The following is a 19,435-nucleotide window of genomic DNA, read 5'->3' as shown; positions in this document are numbered from 1 at the left end:
CCAAGTTCTTCAGCTTTATCATTAACTCTCAGAACTGTGTGTTCCAGGTTAAACTGCAAAATCCAGAAACTGCTTAAAACACTAAAATATAGTAAGAACTTAGAACTCTCTGCCACAAGTACCTACAATATAAAGAAGAATCACAGAGAAGTAACCTTCTTGTCTTTTAGCTGCATGTCTGTTTTTCCCTGCACCCTGAGTCAGTCAGCGGTGTCAGAAAAAGTCACACAGTTCCTGACTGTCCAAGCATTTGTCTTTTTTTTTTTTCCCCCCCTTTAAATAAGGAACAAATATGTACTAAAGTGCTTTATCTACATGAACCACATCAGTACATTATAGAAACAAAAAGTTCTAGTCCCTGTGGGAGCGAGGGAGAGAAGATTCTCATTTTAGATACAAAATTTAGATTGTTTACAATCTAAGTGAAACAAAGATTCAAGAGAATATTCTCTCTCTTGTCTTTTTTCTCCTTTTTTTTTGTAAAAAATAAAAATAAAAGTGCAGTCAAATAGAAAATAAATGCAGTAGATGCAAGCTGAGTTGAGGCAGGCTGTTAGTGATAGTGTGCAAACGTGTGTCTTAGCAGTTCATCTGCAAACGGTCGCAGCTTGGCCTCGATAAAAATCCGTTTCAAGAAATCCCGCGCATGGTCGGAGACGTGAGGTGGTAGCTGGGGGTTGGTTGGCTGAGTGGCAATTTTAAAGATGGCAGCCATTGCTTCGAACTCTGCCCACGGAGGCTTCTCAGTGAGCATTTCTACCACTGTACAACCTACGCTCCTGAAACAGAGGCAGAAGTGAAACAGCAGGTTACAACAGAGTCAGCCCTTCTAGGAAAACAAGAAACAGCAGAGAGCGACTGACATCACAAACAAAAGCGTCCGCTTCACTCTGTGGAGGAGCTGCAGCAGAAATCAGGCGTTTAAACAAGTTGCATGTACAGCTGTATGCTTTACTTCCAAGTCACACAAATCACTGCCGACACCTGCGCTTTATTACTTCGCTGGGCCAAAAGCCGCTACTTCAGAGAAGAGATAATTAGATGTTTGAGCAACACCAACCGCCTCACGGCACTGCCGCCACTCAGTACTCAGCAGGCTGATGCAGGCCATGAGCTCCTCAGACACCTGCAGGACCTGAATGCTTCAAAAGCTTTCTCGCTCATCCAGGCCTAACAGAAATGCAAAGTGACAGGAATGCTTTGAGTACTCTGCACACATTGCTAGCTCATTAGAGATGCACAAGTTATCACCAATGAATAATGTGGAAACATAACACGGCAGTTGAAAAGTTTAAAACCATACTGCAGCGGTATCTTCCTCTTTTACTTAAGGATACTAAAAATATACTTAAATTGCCTAACAAAATTTTAAGATCCTAAACAATCTTCATATACAAAGTTTATGTTTAAAGGATTTAGGAAAGCAGCAGGGCACACAATATGGCCAGAAAAACTATGTTCCGTAAGTCCTGCAAGATCATCTCTTCCAATAACAAGTGAATGATGCTGCAAAAACGATAGGCTGGAAAAAAAGTCCCAATTTTCAGTAAGTTTTATGGTTTCTCAGGACGCTAGCAAGAAGTTCTATGGTTAGACAGAGATACGCTTCTTTATACAATAAGGATTTACTGACTTGCAGAAATCAATCTTCAGTATTTTTTCTTAGCTTTAACCAGAATTTTCTCCATCAAAAAAACATGTATTAGCCTCAGTACAAACACTTCAAAACTGAACCAGTCAACTGCCTGAAATCTATAAGGCTGTTCTATGATTCAAGTATATAGCAGCCTTCCAGTACTTAAAGGGGGCCTACAGGAAAGCTGGAGAGGGACTTTTTCCAAGGGCGTGTAGTGATAGGAAAAGGGGCAATAGATTTAAATTGAAAGAGGGCAGATTTAGACTAGATATAAGGAAGAAATTTTTCACTCAGAGGGTAGTGAGGCACTGGAACAGGTTGCCCTGAGAAGTTGTAGATGCCCCATCCCTGGATGTGTTCAAGGCCAGGTTGGGTGAGGCTTTGGACAAGCTGGCGTAGTAGAGGGTTTCCCTGCCCATGGCAGGGCGGTTGGAACTAGATGATCTTTGAGGTCCCTTCCAACTCTAACCATTCTATGATTCTATAGCAGTATAATTACTAAGTGATCTGAAGTAGGGTAAATCAATTTCCCTGACATTAGAAGTTTTGCCGCCGGTTGGATGTAATGTGGCTCCTTTTCAAACACACACAGCGTTACTACTGCTGCGTATCTACTGTTGCCTACCTACTACTCTGTGTTCACAGACCACCTGCAGTGCAAGGAGTCTGATCACTAAAATCATCTGTCCGTTGGGCTGGAGCTATGTTAGACTATGTCATATTACGCGATGTATTACAAACGTTCATTTTTTGAAATTTACCTTTCCCTCTTAATTCTTAAGTATTTAATAAAAACTTAAACCAAATTATTTTTTGATATCCCCTACTTAAATCTGGCTAATTCATTCTTATGTGCTCACCTTTTAAAGGACCACCATTTCATTTTCTGCCTTGTATCAAAAGGTATTTCAGTTATAAAGTTTCATTACAGGACATTGACTTAGCTGATGCTTCAAAGCTTCACAAATTGCTTTCATCCAGTACCTTTCCAGGATTTACAAACAGTCTGGTAATCCTAACTTCATGCAAAGTCATTTCAAAGGATTCTCTTATGATCCCTAAATCGATGGGCTGACGAATTGCCAAATGAAAAATTCTCAAATATGACTGTCAGTGCTTACACTTGCCACCTTCTTCAGCTTACACCCCAGAACAAAACACTCCAACTTCAGACAACACCTCTTACGCTCTGTTGAAAAAGAGCCTATTCTGACACAGCATCTTTCAAGCAGGGAAGTTTTTTTAACATACCAGATATCCGCTTTTCTGCCATACCCTTCTCCACTAATAACTTCTGGACTCATCCAGTATGGAGTTCCTGTGACAGACTTCATTCCTGTACCAGAGAGACATATCGTCTGCAGTCGTTTGCTGGCACCAAAGTCACCGAGCTTCACATTGCCTGCTGAATCTCGCAGAATATTTGCTCCTGGAAAGAAGGGAACACAGCACTATATTCATGAAAGGCTCGTTAGCATTTTGGTGTTGAAAATGGCAACAGAAGTTTGGATTCAGTGATACAATGCAAGATCAGCCTAGTATTTCAAGCCAGAGAATGTACTTTCTCTGCTCGTTCCTTTTACTTTATGTCCAAGGTTCATAAAATAATGAATTGTATACATTGGTTTGCATCCTAGGCCTTTTCCGGGAAGATCCAGTCACTTGGTAAAGCCTTCCTGACAAAATAAGCAATGTGTCATACAAAGGAAATAAAAAGAAACGGGAAAGAAGTTTCCACACAACTGAAAATGTCTTCATACTATGTTAAAGTAAAATCTCAAGCTGTGTTACAGATTTGTTCGAAACACTTATCTGCATAAGCATGTATAAATTGACCATGATACCTCAACCTCTTTTGGAACAAATCGCTATTGATAGAAAGCAACAAGAAAATTGTAAAAGTTTTAGGGAATACAACAGCGTTGTATTCAACACGCCTATTTTGCACATCACCATCTTCCTACATATTCATAAGCTGCTTATGCAGGACTTGCAAGTCACCTTTATCTATCTGCAAAAAGTAAATATGTCTGTTTCCTCAGGGTTCCTGGCAGTAAAATGGAAGAAGTCAGAGTCATCTGATCAGGCAAGTCACCTCTGCCAGTCATGTCTTGCACCAGTGAAGTGCTGGGTAATTTCTATGTAACTGATAGAAACAAAACTTGAAAAATAAACTTTTGAGTCATGATGTTTTCCTCTGCACATTCTATCTATTTGTAATGACATCATCCTTTGATACATTCTTAACTATTAATATTAAAACAAAATCAGAAAGAAATTTATCATAATTGTTTTGCAGACAGAGGCTACCGAAACATTTTCAGAAACCTGCTAGAACATCACAAAGATGCTTATTTTTCGCCCCTTGAGTTACAATAGTAGCAGGAATAAGTGCTGGAAAGCAATCTCACTAACTTTAAGTCAGTATTTTGGCTTTTCAAACTTGATTACATTTTAGTGCTTCACACAAGACAAGAATTTGTAGTAAAGAGCACTGAACTGTGCACAGAACTATCAATACCTTTAATATCCCGATGGACAATCATATTACTGTGCAGATAGTGGACACCTTCCAAAATCTGGCGTGTATATTTACGAGTCACGTTCTCTGTAAGTGCTCCATATGATTTCAATTGGTCTTTGATGGAACCCTATGGCAAACAAGAAACACAAAACACTAACATTTCTAGAACCACAAGTGGGCTAATAACATAGTTGAACTTCAATGAAATTTGTGCCTGAAATGTAGACATTTAAAGTTGCAATACTTATCTAGATCAACTTTAAAGCACAGATATAGTTTTACCCCCACTGAGAAAAATACAAACTTTGACAAAAAAGAGGCTGGACAGAGAAGTCATATATTGAAATGTTAAGCTATTAACTTTAAAACTGTCAAGCAGGTGAATAGTTCCAGTGTCATGTACAGGAAAAGAGAACATCAGTATTTTCACTTAAACACCACTCTCAACTTTTTTTATGGTTAAATTGTGATACTCAAGTTGGACGAAACACATGCCATTTACCCTGGTTAGTTTATACTCAGAAAAAAACCCAAACCATTGTCAAGAAAAAAACACCACATGCTGGAGGATTGTGCTTTACATACAAATTAAGAGGTAAGCAAGTCTTGGCTTGAAAATGACATTAAATCAAAAATTCATGGTTTTGTAACTATTTCTGTATAACTCGGCTTTGTCACACAGAGTTACAAACCACTTAGATTGCTTCTGTGACACTGTCCTCCAAATCTCAGAGACATTCAAGGAGCCACTCAAAGCCCAGAACTCACATCTGAAAAACAAAAACCAAACAAACCACCACCACCACCACAAAAACCCCACACCACTTCTCTTTTCTGGAGTCTCACAGCGAAGCAGAATGCTGTAGCTATTCAGAAATACAGAGCCTGTTTTTATACAAGCACATTTCATTTAGCTCTGCTGACCTCACTTGGTGAGAAAATGAAAGTCTCCAGTTTTCTGACCTTCTAATATTTCCTAACAAAAGAGTAGGAGCAGAAGAACAGTTCGGCATGTATCTAAGTGCCACACAAAAAACAAGCACCAAGATTATTTTCTGTAGGCACTTACTCCCACACCCATCTTAGCTACTTTTTGTTTTCTCAAAATAACTGAGCAGTTGAGATGCTGAGTACTCAACAGCACAAGCCGAAGTGCAGCAAAAAGAAACATTAAAATTCAGGAAGATTCAAGAGTTTGCTAATGATAATATTGTCTTTTCAAAGACGTTGCCAGGCACTTCTTATGCCAAAATCAAACACAAATGAGTTTTGTACAAGCCACTAATTCTGAAAACAAACAAACAATGGAGAAGATAGGCTCCTGTCAGCATTTCTCAGTAGCCATCTCTGGCTACTGTTCTTAACTTGGACATTTTTTTTTTAACATCTGTGTGAACTTCTGCAAAAGCTTTCTACTTGGGTGCTCATCATGCTGTCTAGAAACTATGGTTAAAGTCGACTGGTGCTCTCGCTTACCCCAGGCATGTATTCCATGAATATAGAGAGAGTTCTTTCTGGCGGATCTCTCAAGAAGCCATAATACTGAACAATTCTTTCATGCAGTAGATTTTTCAGCAACTGAATCTCACATTCAAGTGCATTTACTTCCTAAAAGGAAAAAACAGACAAGATGTACCATACTTGACGTACAAATAATAACGTTTTGGACTGGGATTTTTTTAAAGCAGGACAGCATGTACATATTGAAGGGTTATGTAAACTAAGTAACAAAATACTCTTGTAGCTTCTGTAAAAGTTTATACATTTTATAACAAGAAAAAATCACCATTAGATTGAGAGAAGTAAAAAAAACTATGGCTTTTCTATAAATTGACTTTGGGATGATTTTGCTGTTATTTCATTGTTTCTTTTATTTTGAAGTTTTGTTTGTTTCAGAACACAGCAGATATCAATATGCGCTCCAATTGCGTTAAAAGAAAAAAAAAACAACCACAAATTAAATCTTTGTAGTGAATGAATTCTTAACTTTTCCAGGATGACAGACCTTGCTTTTAAAATGCCTTTGAGGACCACTTCATATAGCAACAATGAAATACAACGAAGGAAAACATCAACAGACATCGTGCTTTCTCTAGAGCTATCTGAAATACTAAAAATTTTGCAAACAGGAAGTAAGACATTTTGAAATAGTCTGTACATTAAAATGCTGGAAAAATACTAACCCATGAATTCAAACTTCACTGGATTCCAATTGGAATCCAATTCCACTGGATTTTTGACACTGAGAGGCACACACTACAAAACGCTATGGCAAGTGAGGTCACAAAACTGTTGCTACAGGAGAGACTACAGTATTTTATATTTAACGTTTCCAAAACAATCAGCTGTTTTGTTACATTTTAAAGAAGTAGCAACAACAACTACACTAGAAATCTACAGCACAAATGATTCTTGTCTTTTTCCTTTGATCCTACATCACTAGTAGCAGCAACTATAACTGGTAGTCACCCAACTCTGCAATCATGCTTACACCCATTGTTTCCCCGGCCTTGCTCCCCACAGTGCAGAACGCAGTCTTAATGCAGGAAAAGTAATAATTCTTTTTCCATCCTGTAAAAAGCAGCAAGTATGGTTTGGGAAAAAAGAAATAGATCGGTGCTACTTTTAAATAGTTTCTCTCCTCAAGTATCCAGTATTTAAAGAAGATCAAGTTCAATTTTAGAGAGAGAATAAACCGACAATGAAACTTTTGCTCTTCAGAGAGAGACATAGTGAATAACAGTAGCTAGCCCTGATGCCCAAAGTCTTACCAAACAACCCCCCAAAAGTCCCCCCAAAAGATTAAAAAAAGAGAAGAATCTCAAGCTGTCTTCATAGCCAAACAAAATATCCTTGAGAATTTATTTTCAGGAACACTTAGGTTAGTACAGATTTTTCTGTTTAAGTGGAACTTTTTCTAATTCCTCTAAGTATAAATAATTATTTATTTCAGAGCACACTTCATAATGGATTGTTTCATTTTAGAGACTGAGATCACACCAAATTCAGTTACGTATGTACCTGGCATAAGGGTGTGTCTAAAAATGAAAAAATGGGATGTAACATTAAAACCAGGTAGCCAAACTAACTCTCTGAGGTACTAAAAAAAGCCAGGATTACTAATAAGGATATGAAAACCCAACGTGTTTTAAAACATCATCCTGTTCAGGGAAAGGAACATTCGTCTAGTCTAGAACACCCTACTTCAGCAGAAGCCCTTTATAAACTCTCTCTTTGGTATCACTTACCTTGCTGGTTTCTGGACTATCAGGATCAAACTGAACTTGTTTAACAGCCAGTTCTCTTCCGGTATCAGCATCGTAACACAGATATACTCTGCCAAATGCACCTTGACCCAGCAGTTTACCAAGCCTCCAGTTAGTTGGAGCTCGCGGTGCTGAAAATATAAGCATGTTTTGGTTTTCAAATGAGCTTGTTATTCAGCTGATAGAGAAAAACTGTAATACACAGAAAATAGTTTTTTAAAAGACTACGTTTTTCAACAGAGACTGTGTGTCATATACCTTACCATGTAAGCTCCAAAGATCAATAAAACTTCTGTAAGAAGAAACACATGAGCTACTTAAACTTCTTCACAAAATCATTTGTTGTAGAGATAGAGATACTTAAACCAACTAGCAACAGCAAATATGAAAGACAGAAAAAGCATGTTAAACAAACTTAGTAACATTTTTTTAAAAAACTCGAGCCATGATTAAAATGTACCAGATACTGAACTCACAACAAAGTATATTTGCTCCTGAAATGCCACCACAGATGTAAAACAGTACCACTTAAGGTCTGCAACTTATCAGAAAACTTGACCAACATCTGCAAAAATAAATAGTTACCGCAACCTACATAGCCTTTCGAGTCCTCAAGAATCTAACAAATTATCAAAAGCATTTTTACAGTGTTTTGTTATCACAGATCCAAATTCCATGTGAAAACCTACATGCAGGTTGGCACAGTAAGTAATGAAAAAATGGATTAAGCATACAGCCTTGACTTTTTCCTATTAGAGATACAAGCATATTTACTCAATTCCATGTATTTTGATGACACGCTTAGTTTCGACATGATATACTTGAAAGATAAGAGTTTTACAGTGGAGTTCACAAAAATGCCTTAACTTACAGCGACTAGGTGGGCTGATGTCCATGACTGACAAGGTAGGATTGTCTATGTCACTTCCCCTTCTCCTCATTCGGTTATCTTCGTATTCCGGTGTAAAGACGCTGCTTCCGCTACTGGTGCTCAGTGAGTGATCAGTGGGACTGAAACTAACTGGTGATCGGAAGCTGTTCCCCTGAGTCCTTCTGGCTCTTGGAAAAGTTTTACGACCTTCAATGATATACAAAGAATGCTAATGTTACACTACAAAAAATACTGCTATACAATGTGTGTATGCAAATACTTTATGAATTCCACATAGTTCAAAACCTTCCACAGTGTATGATACGATGTAATGATCATGGAATTTACTGGTTTAACTTCCCACCTAGAAGAAAACAAACATTCATCACAGATATATGTAAGGATTAGACTGAATCAAAAACTGGTTTATGTTTAAGTGACCCAAACTGGGACAAAATTCTGGAACCATTCTGAAATTTAATTGACATTAATTCAGAAACCTGGATGGCTGTGAGAGGGGAAAGGAAAATGCCCTGCCTCTACTTTATTGCTCTATTAAGGTGTAACTATCAAATTTCAGATAATTAGGAGAGTGAGAGATATGTTTACACTCCAGTGGTATTCCCAGGCTGGCATCTTCATCCTGTAAACTAATAACAATTGAATGCAGAGAAAGACCTACACATGCAATCATCAGGAAGACTACAAAAAATATTAAAAAAAATTTTAAAACAAAAATCAAAAGCAATGCATAATTCAGAGATGGCTACACTATTAGAATAAAAAAAAGGGGGCATTGATCTTCACAAAGGTAAACTACAACCAGATGACAAACCCAATTCATGTTAATATATTTAGATAACATGAACATTTTTAGGTCAGCCCAGCTTGATGAAGTTTCATCCTACAGAACTCATAGAAGTAGCTGAAGGAGTCTCTGATTCATTAGGTATTCCACTGGAGAAGGAATTCCCAGGGGACTGAAGAAGATGAAATATCTTTGAAAAAGGGACTCAGATTTATATACTAGTCTTGCCAATTTAAATTCCAAGACATGTAAACAAATTATTAAGCAGTTTTATAAGCCACTGAGAAGATAATAAGGTGATAAATCAGCCATAACTGGTTTGTCACATGTAGCTAATCCAATTTCCCCACTTCATCAGGACATTCTCATAAGCTAACTAGCAAAGAAGCTGCACAGACCAGCTTACTACGTAGGAGTATGCCCAGGACAGATTCAGAGCAGTTATCAGAGATTTCTCATCAAAGGGGAGGATAATTTAAGGGGACATCCACAGCAGTTTACCTTCAGTTGACTTCCATACACTAATTTAACTGACAAGGTATATACGATGGAACATAATACACTGAAATATTGCAGGTGACATCATGTTAAGTGTGGCTGGAAGTTCGTTTAAAGATAAAAATCAAAATTCACGATGATATTAGTAAGTTGGAGATGATTCAGAAATCAACAAAACCAAATTCAGTAAGGGAGTACAACATAAACACTCAAAGAGAAATCAAATGCAGAAACCACAAAGTGGGAAGTAATTGTTCGGCTGAAAGTCATGTAACACGACTGTTCCATACTGAGCTATGATTATATCCTATGTTATACATAAAGTGGCCATGAGAAAAGCCTCAGTTAGAGTACTCTATCGACTTCTGGCCACTACAAGAATGGAGAAGAGACCAGAAAAAAACATGGAGCTTGCAAAAACGTCTGAGGTAAGGCTTAAGGCTTGAAAGAAAAAAACTAAGGAGAGAACAGAAGATGTGTGTGATGTAGTGTTACAAGGGTAGTGACCAATTTTTCACTGTGTTAAAATGAAGTAACTACTTACTAGTTTCATTTGCAGGAAAAATGATTTAGAAGACAGAGAAAAGTAAGTTATAAGAAAAGCTATCTTCGAAGTTAGTTACGTAAAAAAAATGAGTATCTCTTCTCTTAAAGTCAATTTAGAGTTTACTTAAAAGTCAGTGTGACAGATCTTTGCCTCTTTAATCTTGCCTTAGAGCAAGGCACCGGGCTGAAGCTGCCTTGTAGTCCTTCAATTTGATATTTTTGTCATTTCTGTAACAGAATTCCATTTATTGCTGTGCTTGTTCCATACTGCAAATGAAACGACCTGGTCTCTGGAGAAGTTTCTTCTTAACACTTCTCAACTAGTGTTTGGCACACCCTCAAGCCAAGAGAATCCTTCAGCTGCTCCTCTCTTCTTCCTTTCGAAATGTAACATGTGTTAAATTTACATCAATGTTCTTACTGTCCAAATCAGTTTTGTGGCCACATCAGCAGGTGCTGTCTTGCATTCCAACAATTGATTTCACCAGCTAATTCTTGGTTTAAATCACTGCTCTTCAATTTTATTTACTCTTTTAATCAGAGAAACTGTTAATATGAACTCCAGTCTACTTGTGGGGTTTTTTTTGTTGTTGGTTTTGTTATTTTTTTTTTTTAAGCAAAACAAGAAATGACAAAGTGATATACCTACTTTGGATACAAAAGGGTTACAAAGGTCAAGAGCTTACACTGGATGACTCATGCAAGGCCAAAGATAGAGAATATTTTCATAGCTGAGCATATGAGTCATGAATTCTGTAATCTGTAACTTTACCAGAGGTAAGACTGCTCAGCAGCTCTATCAATCATCAGAAGTTTAGCAACTGATTTTGTGGAAAAAAGTTAAGCTTTCAATTTCCTCATTAAGATTTTACGATCTAAATTTTCTTCGTCACTTTTTAACAAGAGAAAAACAGATTAATAAAGTAGATCTCTTGCAGCAATCACACTTACCGTCATTGTAGTCTTGTTGATGATATGAAATATGGTATCTCCGGGGATAAGTCCCCCCTTTTCCAAATTTCTCAAATATTGGGATATCATACTCTACTAAAAAATAAAAAGATACATTTCAAAATTTAAAATGTGACAAAAGCGTAATAAATTAATCAGTCTAGTATTATAAACTTAAACATGGGGGAACATCAGACGATACACTTCAAGTTGAAGCATCAGAACAGAAAAGATTATAGAACAAAAGCCACAAACCTAACAAATCACAAAGACTAAAAGGACATTCAGCCAAAAGTTCCAAAGGATCAAGAATTCAATAGTTCAAGTGGTTTGTAACCTCCTGCTTAAAAGAATGTCAGAGGACTGCAGCATACCTAATTACTCCAGTTTTAAAAATAGCTTCTAGAGGAATTCTGGGAACAACAGTTCACCAGGAAAACTGGCAGAAACTATTACAAAGAGATTTTAAGATGCATAAATATGAAAAACTGGCAAATCAGTTACAACAGCTTGAATTACTAAAATGCATTCAACAGGTCCTCTTTTAAAAAGTATTTGTAAGATAAAGCAAAAAGTCTCTCATGCATAAATAATTGGTTAGAAGACAAGTACATAAGATAGGAGTAAATGGTCAACAGTTCCACAGGAATCTGGGCTAAAACTCATGTAGTTTAATTATGCATGAATTCTCTGGACAGAACAATGAATGGTGAGGTGACAAAATCATTTGGCAAAATAAAGCCAACAGAAGAAGGACGGAAAGCCCTTAAAAGAGTCTACGTGACTGGATGTTAAAGTGGCACACAAAACTCAATGCAGGCTGGTGCAAAGGATTGTGATAAAGAGTTCCAATAAAACAGCAGCTGAACTCTCGGTACTGGTTAAGAAGCAAATTAAATGCTATAAACTGTTAAGATATACCGAACGAAGTTTCGCCTACTCCATTTCCAAGGATTTAGTAAAAGTGGGAAAGATTTACAGTACAGAGATGATCAAAGATACAAAATTGCTTCTCCATAAGGAATGGAGGCCTCTACAGACTAGGAAAGCAACAGCTCAAAGGGAGACAAAGAGGTCTATTAAAAAAAAAAAAAAAATCACAAAGGCCATGCTTCTTCATAAAACACAGTAAGTTGCACAACTTCTTGTGACAACATGTTGTTGATACTGAAAAAGTTTATACAAGTTGATGGAAAAAGTTGTGGAAGGAAGAAAAAAAATCCACCAAATCACAGAAGAGCATCTTGCATTTGCAGAACCTTTAAGCCACACAAGTCTAGAAATATATTTTGAGGAAAGAACACTACACACTCCTCTACAGAAGCCTGATACTAGCTGTGGCAGGAGAAAAAGAGTAGGCCAGATGGACGTTTTTCCTGACTCTATATGCAATTCTAGTTTTGTTAAACATAAAATTATGAGAATAAATATTGAATATGGAATTAATGATTGCTGTCCATCCCACTGTTAAAATACCAGAGCATCCCACAGGAAAAAAACAAAACCAGAAAAAATATTGCAAGATCATCTTATAGAAAAAGTAACCATAATAAACAAACACAAGTAAACTAGATTAAGATTACCAAAGGCAAACTAATATCTGATATTTCCAACATTTTTGGTATTTATCACTGTCACCTAAACGCTTCTTATACGCTTATAAGCATATATATGCGCTTATACATAGTTTTATTTGCATTTAGAAGTGATGCAATCTGTTAAGCACTCTAGAATCCCTAAAAGAAAAAACACACCATCACACATTATGTGGATATAAAGCTTCATAAAAAAAATAAAAGAAGCCTTAAAGTATATAATAGACTAAAAACCACAAAACACTCCATATTCACCAGAAGCTTAATTATTGTTCAACAGCAAAATTCTGTAGCAAGGCATGTCCATAAGAGACACCCCAAGGCGCTTTCACTGTTACCGTTGCACTTCGTATGCTCAACCAAGCACAACAATCTGGATTGAAGCCAGAGGATCACATGAAAACAACGTGAGTGGTGATGATGACTTTATAGGCACAGCACACAGTTCTCCTTCTTTTCACTCTGCAGTGCTTTCAATTACAGAAGTCACGAGCACTTCAAAGTGATTCTCAGTTCACATAGGAGAAAACAAAGGCTCCACGTACTGGTTTTGGTTGAGATAGAGTTAATTTTCTTTATAACAGAAGGTATGGGACTATGTTTTGGATTTGTGACCAAAACAGTGTTGATAGCATAAGGATGTTTCAGTTATTGCTGAACAGTGTTTACACAGCATCAAGGGTTCTTTTGTTTCTCGTGCTGCCCTACCAGCAAGTAGGCTGGGGGTGCACAAGAAGTTGAGAATGGACACAGCTGGGACAGCTGCCCAAAGGAATATCCCATACTATAAGAGGTTTTGCTCAGCAATAAAAGCTGGGAGAAACGAGGAGGAAGAGGGGATGTTCAGAGCAATGGTATTTGTCTTCCCAAGTAACCACTAGGTGTGATGAAGTCCTGCTTTCCTAGACATGGCTAAACATCTGCACGCTGATGGGAAGTAGTGAATGAATTCCTTATTTTCCTTTGTTTGCACATGCAGCTTTTGCTTTACTTATTAAACTGTCTTTATCTCAACTCACAAGTTTTCTCACTTTTACCCTTCTGATTCTCTCCCCCGTTCCACTGTGAGGGAGTGAGCGAGCAACTGTGTGGTGCTTGGCTGCCTCCTGGGGTTAAACAACACTCTAACATTAACTAAATGAACCAAGGTTACGTGTCAACTTAGAGATGGATGTTACAGTCAAGTTTAACAAACTGTTGTTTGCCCCTTTCCCACTGGCATCATTTGTTCTTTTCAGAGAAGCAGATACATTATACTACACACATTAACAGCAGTGTTTCACACAATCTAGAAGAAAACATTTGGAAGATCTCGTATTTCATTGTATCTTTTACGGCACACATTTGGATTGGATTTTGTTGTTTTTCTCCTACCATATTAAGTTTGTGAAATATAATACCTCTCCACGTGAACTTCCCTTCGAAGCCCTATTATTTGCAAGAGGAAGAGTTCTAGAAAGCTAGTTTTGCCTACCTGAGAATTCCTGATGATTATCTGGATAGCTCTGTGCTCTTGGCATCCGAGATCTGGGATAGTTGTCTCTAGAAGTGTAAAAACATACAGCATCTAAAAACTGCTGTTAATCTAGTACTTTAAATGTTTAATCTGTCTCACAATTCTTTATGACTGATGAAAAGCTATTGCTATACGAGTTGCTGCACCTCTTCTGTGGAACCTGATCTTGAAAATAAATCTAACAGGTATCAATAATCAAGATCAGTAACAATGGAGAAGCTTGCTTATTGAGCTTAATGTAGTCAGAAAGCAACAGGCTGTGTTAATGAGCGATTATATTAGTAAAACCACGAATTATCACAAGTAAAGCCACAAAGGAGCACTGTTATGTTTAACACCTTTATGGCTAAACACAAAAGTTTATAGACTGGCAAAATCTCTTATACCACCTACAAAAACTTGAGGAAATTTAACCAAAGAAACACAGAACCTTGTAATGTCTCAAATTATTTCCTCTTCTCTCCATGAAAGTCATAGGATTAAGAGAGTAATTTTATTGAGTTACAGAATGATGAAGAATTTCTTGGTTCTTATATGATCACATTGTTTCTTACCTACAGTTGGTATGTAACTCCCAGCCACCAAAAGGAATGGATGGGATTGCCAGTCAGAGCAACCGATTACAGTATATTTCCATAAACATACCAAAACAATGTCCTCCTTTTTCTGGTAAGAATTTCTCTAATGGGTAACAGAAGCTAAATGGAGACACAAAACCTACATATTTGTAGGAAATATTTGAATGGGAAAAAAAAAAAGGAAAACACACTGAGTAGAGGTGACAAATGAAGTAAATAAAAAACAAGCAAAAGAAGTTTCGAAGAAGAAACATTAAGAGTTGAATTAAGATTCCTTTGTTTCCCCTTCTTCCACTCACCCCTACCCCACGAAAATCTAAAAATTTGGCAATTGGTGAATTTCTATCCTATGTAGCTACCTTCAACACTGTGTGTGTATACCCTATCACACTTCAACCATAAAACACTTTCCATGTCTATTATTTTCCTGTGAAATGAAGACTCACTATTTAACACAAAAATTTGTTACACCAAAGGTATTTGTTTCCTCAAATCACACATTCTCAAATGAAATGGTGCTACGGAATACTACAGCTTTGATTAATTGCCACAGGCAATATTTTCCCCAACTTTCTACCAATTAAATAAAATATTTAATTAGCAGTATTATTTGTATAGCATTTCTAAATAAACAAGTAGCCAATCTGTGCAATGTAAGACCCAAGGTTATTTGCCTGACCACTATAGGCCAAACAGGACTATATTCTGTTTGGCTTACCTGGTGGCTGAGAAATTGTGGATAGTGACCCCCTCAAAACACATGGATCTCCTAAGAGGTCAGTCAAAACAGCTCTCCAGACTCACCACACTACACACTGCCTCTTGCTAACTGACAGGTCTAAACAAAGAAAAATAAGTGGAAAGTCTGCAATGGGAACACGGGGAGGGGAATGGACACTAATTGCAAAGAAAAGGAGGGGATTGTCTGTTGAAGTCTTTAAATGATTGTACCCTCTTCCTTGAATTGAGTACCCTCAGCCTTGGAAAAGGGAAGCTTACTTCATATATCTAAGAAATGTATGTATGTAAGAAACACAGATTTGACGGGTGGCTCACTGCCAGAGAATACACTTCGCATATACGTAAGACCGGCAAAATTGAGTAAAAAGCTTCAGCACATTTTTGTAGGATCTGAAGCCTAAATTTCTGTGTTTCAAATGAAAATTATATAAAAAGCAAGCTACTTCTGTTTTCGATGCATTAGTAAGCAATTAAGTTTCAATAGACTTTTATAAATGTTCTATAGTTTACAGAGGAATTTCTGGAAGAAGCTCAGTAATAGTTGTCACTGGAGAGTTATCAAATGTTACAACTGATACATTAAGCAATCTAATAAAGATGAATAATGAATGTAAGTAATCTTTACCCATCTAAAGGACTGTCAAGTGAGGGGCAGCTTCCTGAGCCAGAGTTTTCAGGACTGCTCAAAGACAATGGATCCAGCATCTAATAAATAACAAACAGAGAAAGACCAACAAGTTTTAGGTTTTGGGTTGTTTAAAAAAATACTTGAAGGTTTCTGCTTTGAAACACCTAAAAAACCAAAACCAAACTGGATATACTAATTACTAGGGAAAAAGTTCACTGCCATGGTTGAACCTGCATTGCATTCCACAATCCTGAAAGTATTTGGTCATTTTTCTGGCATCTAACTAGAATACAGTTAAGGTATCCTCTTACAATGCTTTGTACATAAATTGTACTGCTACATTCTTCCTCTATGTGCCATTGTCTCTTAGTATTGCAGCAATATCTCATGAGAGTAGCTTAACAGAATAACAAAAATAAGGCATGTAAAGGGTAAAAAGCTGAGACAGTTTTAAAAAAAATGTGGATTTTGTTGTCATCAAAGGAAAAAAAAAATCTCAAATGTGACACAGATTGTGATGAATAACATTTATATAATCTTTGTAGTGGCTTAAGTTTGGCCAACTACCAGTCACAGAAAACAGCTGAAATCAAATACTGTAAAAAGCTTTTAAACATTTATTCCTAGTTAGGACTCCAAGCGTGTTACACAGATTTCTAAATTAAACTGAAGAGAAAATGGAAGGAGAAAAAGGGAGAATGCATAAAATTTATAAACTCTCTTTTCACCCAAACCAAAGTCCAAAAATTTATTTGGAAATAAACTTTCATGTGAAACTGGAGTTTACGAAGACACCAAAGCCAGATTCTTTCTTCCTAAAACACTTGTGATGACTGCTCATATGATGTCTATGGGCTGTGTGAAACCTGCCATGTATTAGTCTGAAGAAGTCATAAAACTGGCTATCTAGGCCAGATCTATTATATAATGAAAATAATCATCAACACTTCCTCTGCTTCTCAAATTCTAATCCGAAGAAAAAGAAACGGATTGATAATCAGGAGCATCCTCTTGAATACCAGATATTTCTATTGGTTAACATTTGTTTTGTTTATCTTGCACTACCACCCTTAAAAGCTCCCAGTTTAATGACAGGCAAACATCACTTTCTTCTCTTCTGCAGTAAAACAATCTGAAATATTTTTCAGATTTATTTTTTAGAAACAATCTAAATTGTCAATTATTGAATGTGACTATTTTACCAGCCTGCCTCTCAAAAACAGAGTGGAAAGCTTATCTGTTGTCTCAAAATGAGCTCCTTCCTAAAATAAAGTTTGTTTTGGCATACATCTATTTGGTAACATCTATTATTTTCTATGAATTGGATATCAGTCTTTTTCTGTAAATTAAGCAGTTACCCTCCAATTTTTATGGTCTGTGCTGCATCTTAAAGATCCTGGGTACATACTTTGCCAAGCATCAACCAAGGACTTATTAATAAGTAATAGTGTGCAGAAAAGTGAGTTTCCACTCTGAAAACTCAGACACTTAAACAGACTCTGTATTGGGGAGGATAACATTTACCATAGGTTCAGCAGTTATATTCCTCTTTTCCCATGCTGAACACTGGGTCCTAAGAGGGAAGAGAGCCCATCCGCTGCCATATTAATTACTTCTCTAACTTAATGCAGTGTGGCCCATCATCTCTTCTGTAGAGAAAGGGTGAGGGTCTGCTGTGAGTGCAGAAATAGCTGTGCTCAGGCAGATCAACAGGAGAGCAGAGCAAAGCCCTCCACTTCCAAATTCCCGACTTGTCTTCGTGAGGCAGGCTGTGACAGATGTAGGCAGCACGGTCAACACTTGCAAAGGCAATGTAGCAACTTAGGGGAAAGGCAGCAAACGGAGGTTGGGAGTTCCCAACACCTCCATCTGGCCCTTGAGGCTGCTTAGGTCGAACTGACCTGGCTTCCTATGAAAGTAAAATTCCTGTATTTAAACCCTGCTGACAGCTTATACAGCAACGCGCACACGACAGGTTACGTGTTTCTTGAACATTCTGGAGTGAAAAGACATCCCAGGCCTCAGAGATCATCTGTCTGTCTGACCAGTCCATTACCAAAAATTACTTTACCCAGGCCAAAAGTAATCCTTTCACTGAATGAATGCAGGCCTGGGCTGGATTTGACCACATGGTTATGATAATGAATAGCACCCCAGTCTAGAAATTAGGAGATTCAGTCTCTATTCCCACTTCAGTCATTAAAATTGTGCAACAAATTGCACAATCTCTCTGCCTCTATTTTTATTATATCATCTGTCTCTCATTTAGTCAGCTCATAAAAACCATTGCCTCTTGCCATTTGTGAATATAGTGCCAATGTCAACAAGAACTTGAAGTGATTTGGGTACACAGCATTATTTTTTTTTTCCTCCTTAAAATATCTCCTTCTCTTTTGCCAATTCTTCAGGCCTTTACATTCCTCCATCTTTTCCTGCTGTTTTTAAGGGTAATTTTGGTATTCAGAGACCAGGATTTTTATTCACGTTAAGTGTACTGACATCCCACACCAACAATGTAGGTGAAAAAGGAGCACGAGATAGCGTACATTTGTGATCCTCACACAAAAACGTGACCATGGAAAGTATTTCAGAGGCTATTTATACCAGGTCCATTGCCATCCCCTCACCTCTACACCAACACAGTATAAACTGTGTGGAAAAATAACCAAAAATGGGAGGAATGGAAGACGGCTGTTCCCCAAAGTTCAGCTTACATCTTAACTCAAGCTGTAATATTAGAGCAGCTTTGACACAAGACAATTGCTGCTCTGGGAAACGGAATGTGGTTAGCATGGACAAGGCCTACCCTGGCTGAACAGAACGTACAATGTCCTTGAAATGAGGAGCAGAGTGGTACGGAGGTACCACAGCTCGTCCCTGTTACCAGGGATAGAGAACAACTGGCAAAGGTAACCACATAGCTTCCAAGGAAGATGGATCACCACTGCTGCCTCCACAGTGATGGTGAATGGAGTCGGGTAACGAAGACCTAGCTGGGCATTTACCTAGGCAATCTGGCCACGTCAACATTTAACCAGTTGCAAAATTCTTGTCCTTTAGGTAAACTTTGCTCATTACAATGTCATTATAATACCAAAACACACCTCCACCCCAAAAGCTACCTGCCTCCAGGCTGTGACCACCCCTCACTGAGTAGGCGCCCTGAAATTCTTCTAGTCTATACCTTTAAATCGAAGCGAGGAAAATTTACACCAATGCTGACAAAGGTATGCATGACTAGAGTCGCTCAAACTCCACCTGAAAGTATAAAAACAGC

The 19,435-nt window shown here is 37.6% G+C and overlaps 1 protein-coding gene across 2 annotated transcripts in view; it reads right to left on the bottom strand.

Annotated features, from left to right (window-relative positions):
* Window positions 1–488: 488 nt before the first annotated feature.
* Window positions 489–19,435, bottom strand: part of MAP3K2 (mitogen-activated protein kinase kinase kinase 2) — a 51,464-nt gene continuing 32,517 nt past the window's right edge. The window contains exons 9-17 of one of the 2 annotated variants that reach the window (XM_086616184.1): window positions 16,156–16,235; window positions 14,170–14,237; window positions 11,101–11,193; window positions 8,298–8,504; window positions 7,409–7,557; window positions 5,637–5,768; window positions 4,158–4,287; window positions 2,888–3,065; window positions 489–779 (exon numbers count right to left, since the gene is read on the bottom strand). In XM_086616184.1, the coding sequence (XP_086472310.1) occupies window positions 554–779; window positions 2,888–3,065; window positions 4,158–4,287; window positions 5,637–5,768; window positions 7,409–7,557; window positions 8,298–8,504; window positions 11,101–11,193; window positions 14,170–14,237; window positions 16,156–16,235 (1,263 nt within the window). In that variant the 3' untranslated portion in view covers window positions 489–553. Of the gene's footprint in view, window positions 780–2,887; window positions 3,066–4,157; window positions 4,288–5,636; window positions 5,769–7,408; window positions 7,558–8,297; window positions 8,505–11,100; window positions 11,197–14,169; window positions 14,238–16,155; window positions 16,236–19,435 lie in introns of both variants that reach the window. The other variant, XM_086616183.1, reaches the window with a different exon arrangement.

Source organism: Tauraco erythrolophus, chromosome 8, assembly GCF_009769465.1.
Source record: "Tauraco erythrolophus isolate bTauEry1 chromosome 8, bTauEry1.pri, whole genome shotgun sequence".
NCBI classification, from domain to species: Eukaryota; Metazoa; Chordata; class Aves; order Musophagiformes; family Musophagidae; genus Tauraco; species Tauraco erythrolophus.
The sequence above is the reverse complement of the archived record's forward strand: the minus strand, read 5'-3'. Positions and strand labels throughout refer to the sequence as shown.